This window comes from Martes martes (assembly GCF_963455335.1).
Source record: "Martes martes genome assembly, chromosome: 2".
In the NCBI taxonomy this organism is placed as follows: Eukaryota; Metazoa; Chordata; class Mammalia; order Carnivora; family Mustelidae; genus Martes; species Martes martes.
Genome location: NC_137889.1, coordinates 185,926,288 through 185,932,213, shown reverse-complemented (window position 1 = coordinate 185,932,213; position 5,926 = coordinate 185,926,288). Strand labels below are relative to the sequence as shown.

The 5,926-nt window shown below is 40.1% G+C and overlaps 1 protein-coding gene across 1 annotated transcript; it reads left to right on the top strand.

The window, feature by feature from the left end:
- Nucleotides 1–3,658: 3,658 nt before the first annotated feature.
- On the top strand, nucleotides 3,659–5,084 carry LOC308338657 (non-POU domain-containing octamer-binding protein-like; the record flags this gene model as incomplete). The annotated part of the gene is made up of 1 exon (XM_080796897.1): nucleotides 3,659–5,084. One exon carries the CDS (start codon nucleotides 3,659–3,661, stop codon nucleotides 5,081–5,083), a length of 1,425 nt encoding a protein of 474 aa, XP_080653023.1. The 3' UTR covers nucleotide 5,084.
- Between the last annotated feature and the right edge of the window lie 842 nt (nucleotides 5,085–5,926).

Sequence of the window (5,926 nt, the reverse complement as noted above, 5' to 3'; positions counted from 1 at the left end):
GCACCTAATACCTACAAAAATTATTTGACTATTCATATCGTGTCTCTCCAGTGAGCTTTGTTTCTGTCCTTTCATAGTTGAAGTTCTTTAAATTTATCTTCTCAGGGCTCTAGGAATGAGATGATTTGATTACCCTAGCTTAATGGAGCCGAAACAACCAAGTCAGTAAGAGGGTCAATTAATTTTTTTGGAATCCAAGATTTATTTTTAAATTGAGTGTAAGGGAAATAAGCAAAAACAAAACTGCTTGATCTGCGTGGGACAATTTTAAGAGCACTAACTAATTAGATTATAAACCTGTTATGGCTTTGTTAGTTTGTAAAAATCTCCAAACCCAGTTGTATAGGAATGAGCCTTCATTGTATGCCTAAATCCATAATTTGTAGTCAATGATTAACCAAAAATATGTTGTCAGTTATGCACCCTTATCGTTTATTATAGGGGATCTGGTCATTTACTTTTGAATTTATATTTTATATCTTATGAATTTTAAAATCCCTCTCTCAACCTTTATGAGTCTTATCTAAATTTTCCAAAGATTCTTATAAGAGGTGATTTCAGTGAGTTGGATAGTTAAAATAGAAAGACTTGTGATGGAAAATAAGAAAGCTAAGCAAAATTTATGCAAGGAATATTTAAGAAATCCATTAAATTATTTTAGATTAAGTCTCCTTCTAAATCCCCTTTTAACAGGGTAGGAAAATTGGAAGAGTCCACCGATAGATCTTAACATCATTAATAGTAGCACAATTAGACATTAAGTGCATCCTGATGTATTATATACAGGGAGTTAGATGATATCAAGGAGTTATTGGGTGGTTATTGTTTTTTGATGTGAAATATTATTCTGATTAGGTTGTATAGGAGAATGCCTTTGGTTTTTGACATTCATATACTGCAGTATTTTGGGGTATATAATATGAAGTTATTTTAAAATAGAGCAAAGTAGATGAAGTACATATAATGAAGGAGATCATTAGAAGTAGAATCTAAGAATGGGTGATTTGTCAACTGTAGGAAGAAGAGAAGAGTTCAATGTCACCCAAATTTCTGCTTGGAAAAATTAGGTAGATAAAAAGACTTTTAATGTTTTCCACAACATTAAAATGATCTTTTCAGCAGTGTCTAATCCATAACTGTTTTCAGCTTTATTGAGGTAGAACTGACATCTAATTTATAATTTTGTTTGAATAACTGTATTTTCTGAATTTTCAAAAAAAAAATAATGCCATTGTAACAGTAATCAGTTTTATAACTAATGTTCTGAATAATCTTTACCCAAGTTGCTATCTACATTGAAAAAGAATGTAAACAAAAGTCAGATATAATTTTTTTCTCTTTCTTGCCTAAATGTAAATCTTTAAAGTCTAGTTAATTTTTCTTCATGAATATAAGGAGATTTTATAAATAGCCCCATATGCCTCAAATCATAAAGACTGCATCAGTTTTACAAATGTACTAAATCAATGTAGAGCAATCCAGACAACTGAACTACGGAAGTAGAAAGTTGTGTAGCCTTGACTTAGTTTTATTTGAGTAGTACAGTGTATTGATTGACATTTGAGAAATGTAGCATTCAATAACTATCCTCCTGAGAGGATAAGAAATAGCCTCAAGCTCAGTAATACCCATCTGCACCAAACTGGCCTTTTGCCTCAGATTTACCCTCAAAAGTTTGCATTTTGGTCTTAGGTTGGTTTGGTTATGTGAGGAATCCTACATTTTAATAAAGTGCAATTCCATCTTTTAACATTATTACATTTGTAGTTGTCTTCAGAATTTCCCAACACACAAGTTATTATTTAGAGATAATTTAAATTTTACTACTAAGTTTTTAGCTCATGGGAATATAAAAAATATCCTACATCATCACTTAATGTCTTGACCGCTAAAGCCTCTCTGTGTACATGAGTAGAGGGGATAGAGACTAGCATGAGTTTTTCCTCTCACCACTCACTAGTGACTGGAGCACCATTCAAGATTCTTTTCTATTCTTTATGTGCTTCTCTAGCCAGTGATGCTGGACTTTGGAAGGAAAGCATTTTACTGCTCCCCACCACCACCCTGGATCTCCCTCTATTTCTTTGATTGTAAGAACCACAAAAATAAATATTATTTAATGAGTCCTTAGCATACACCAAGTTCTATGTTAAACCATATGGCAAACATTATCTCTTCTAATTTTTTTTAAAGATTTTATTTATTTATTTGACAGACAGAGATTCACAAGTAGGCAGAAAGGCAGGCAGAGAGAGAGGAAGAAGTAGGCTCCCCGCTGAACAGGGAGCCCGATGCAATGTGGGGCTCGAAGCGGGACTCAATTCCAGGACCCTGTGATCTTGACCTGAGCTGAAGGCAGTGGCTTTAACCCACTGAGCCACCCAGGCACCCTCATCTCTTCTAATTTTACAAACACCGTGTGAGGCAGGATATTAGTTTATACATTAAACTAGTTTGTAGATTAAAAACAAAACAAAACAAAACAAACAAACAAACAAAAACCCCAAAACAGATGTTCATTACGATCCTCTAACATGACCCAGGTCATACAGCTAGTAACAAAATGCTCCAAACATCACATTGCATCCCTCTGATCCTAAACTGCCATACTCTTCATTATTCCTATATTTCTTGTGTATTAGCTTTGAGTAAATAATGGCTAGACACAATTCAGCATTGAAAGGGATAGTAACAAGAGGGAGAGTGAGATAGGCAGTAACAGAGCTTAATATTTTTGCATGCCTCTTTTGTCCTAAACTCCACAAAAATTATAATCAGTTATAGCATTAGAAAATATTGAACTCATCTAAACACTTTAAATTATTTAAGACAAGGAATAAAAATGTTCTCTATATAATTAATATATAGCAAATGTTTTAACTCCTTACTAACACTTGTTTTCCCAAGTGCTGTAAATGACAATATTATTCGAAAAAAAAAAAAAAAACTTTTTTGTAAAGAAATCCATTCCCTTGAAACCTTGGATATTAAATCTTAAATCTTGAATTTTAAAACAAATTATTTCCTAAGGTATATTTTCTACTATAGAGCAACTTCAGAATTTTTTTTTTAAAGATTTTATTTATTTGACAGACAGAGATCACAAGTAGGCAGAGAGGCAGGAAGAGAGAGAGAGAGAGGAAAGGAAGCAGGCTCCTCGCTGAGCAGAGAGCCCGACGCGGGGCTGGATCCCAGGACCCTGGGATCATGACCTGAGCTGAAGGCAGAGGCTTCAACCCGCTGAGCCACCCAGGCACCCCGCAACTTCAGAAATTTACTCAAACTTCGAAATTTGGGAGAAAAAGCTTTTAAAATACACTGACTGTTGAAATGGTACTTTGTAGGAAGACAGACATATTATTACATTTAAAATTATTATCTGAATAGATGTAAAATAAAACACATTTTGGAACACAGAAGGCTGACATCAAGAAAAATAGATATATGCATTCAGAGTTTGTTGTAATACATGACAAAATTTCTATACACTAAAGCCATTCATTGAAGAAAAGTATACCACGTCTAAATAGATATTGATTAAAGAAGGGAGCATAAAACTGGCACTTCAATAAAGGGCAGAAGGAAACTACTATAGAAAACAGGACATGGAGCGTCACCGTTACTCTGAGGAGAGAACAGTCAGTAGAGGGGTACAAAAATGCAGAGCAATAAAACCTTTAACTTGGAGAAGCAAAACCATACTCCAAGGAAACACCATCAGCAGCACCATCAGCATCACCACCAGCAGCACCACCAGCAGCAACAGCAGCAGTCGCCACCGCCACCAATCCCTGAAAATGGGCAACAGGCCAGCAGCCAGAATGAAGGCTTGACTACTGACCTGAAGAATTTTAGGAAACCAGGAGAGAAGACCTTCAACCAACGTAGCCGGCTCTTTGTGGGCAGCCTTCCTCCTGACATCACTGGGGAGGAGAAGAGGAAACTATCTGAGAAATATGGGAAGGCAGGCGAAGTCTTCATTCATAAGGATAAGGACTTTGGCTTTATCCACTTGGAAACGCGAACCCTAGCGGAGATTGCCAAAGTAGAACTGGACAACATGCCACTCCGTGGAAAGCAGCTGCGCGTGTGCTTTGCCTGCCATAGTGCATCCCTTACAGTCCGAAACCTTCCTCGGTATGTTTCCAATGAACTGCTGGAGGAAGGCTTTTCGGTGTTTGGCCAGGTGGAAAGGGCTGTGGTCATCGTGGATGATCGAGGAAGGCCCTCAGGAAAAGGCATTGTTGAATTATCAGGGAAGCCAGCTGCTCGGAAAGCTCTGGACAGGTGCAGTGAAGGCTCCTTCCTGCTAACCACGTTTCCTCGGCCTGTGACCGTGGAGCCCATGGACCAGTTGGATGATGAAGAGGGACTTCCAGAGAAGCTGGTTATAAAGAACCAGAAACTTCACACGGAGCGAGAGCAACCACCCAGATTTGCACAGCCTGGCTCCTTTGAGTATGAGTACGCCATGCACTGGAAGGCACTCCTTGAGATGGAGAAGCAGCCGCAGGACCAAGTGGACCGCAACATCAAGGAGGCTCTTGAGAAGCTGGAGATGGAGATGGAGGCTGCTCGCCATGAGCACCAGGTGATCCTGATGAGACAGGATTTGAGGAGGCGCCAGGAAGAACTTCAGAGGGTGGAGGAGCTGCACAACCAAGAAGTGCAAAAACGAAAGCCGCTGGAACTCAGGCAGGAGGAGGAGCGTAGGCGCCGTGAGGAAGAGATGCGACGGCAACAGGAAGAAATGATGCGGCGACAGCAGGAAGGATTCAAGGGAACATTCCCTGATGCGAGAGAACAGGAGATATGGATGGGCCAGATGGCTATGGGAGGTGCTATGGGCATAAACCACAGAGGCACCATGCCCCCTGCTCCGGCGCCAGCTGGGACCCCAGCTCCTCCAGGACCTGCCACTATGATGCCAGATGGAACCTTGGGATTGACCCCACCAACAACTGAACGCTTTGGCCAAGCTGCTGCAATGGAAGGAATTGGGGCAATTGGTGGAACCCCTCCTGCATTCAACAGTGCAGCTCCTGGAGCTGAATTTGCTCCAAACAAACGTCGCCGATACTAATAAAAATTTCAATGTCTAGTTTCTCAAAAACCCTTTAAAGAAGGACCCTTTTTGGACTAGCCAGAATTCTGCTCTGGAAAAGTGTTAGGGATTCCTCCCCATAGTTAGGTCTTCCTTGCCTGTGCTACTCTGAGGGAGTTTGATGGAAGCTGAGGGCAAGGGAGGGGCGATATTTAACAAATCAGTTCAGTGTGGTATGTCGTTTAACTAATCGATTCTGTGTGGTGCATTCCTGAAGTCTCATGTGATTGTTGAGAGCCTGGGGGGGCAGGAACCATGGCAAAATGGATCCAGTTAGAGCCCCCATTAATCTTGATCATTTCAGGGGCGCCTGGGTGGCTCAATGGGTTAAGCCTCTGCCTTAGGCTCAGGTCATGATCTCAGGGTCCTGAGATAGAGCCCCGCATTGGTCTCTCTGCTCAGCAGGGAGCCTGCTTCCCTTCCTCTCTGCCTACTTGTGATCTCTGTCTGTCAAATAAATAAATAAAATCTTTAAAAAAAAAAAATCTTGATCATTCCATTCTTTGTCCGTCCTGTTCTATTTGGTTTCTCGTTATACCCTTCAACCCCAGAGACACTGCCACATACACCCCAAAAACAAATGCCCCGATGACCTTAGCCCCATTGTTCCATTCATTCACAGGTGGGAATTCAGGCAAATGTCCACAGAGGTCACAGACAACATACATACGGTTCTGTTATATCCCATATATTACCCCTTCATGTCCTAAGGAAGACATTTTTTCTTAGAGATTTTCATTTTAGTGTATCTTTAAAAAATCTTGTGTTAAGTTGCCTCCATCTTTCTTCTTGGGTTTGGACAACCCAGGGACGGCCCTTTTG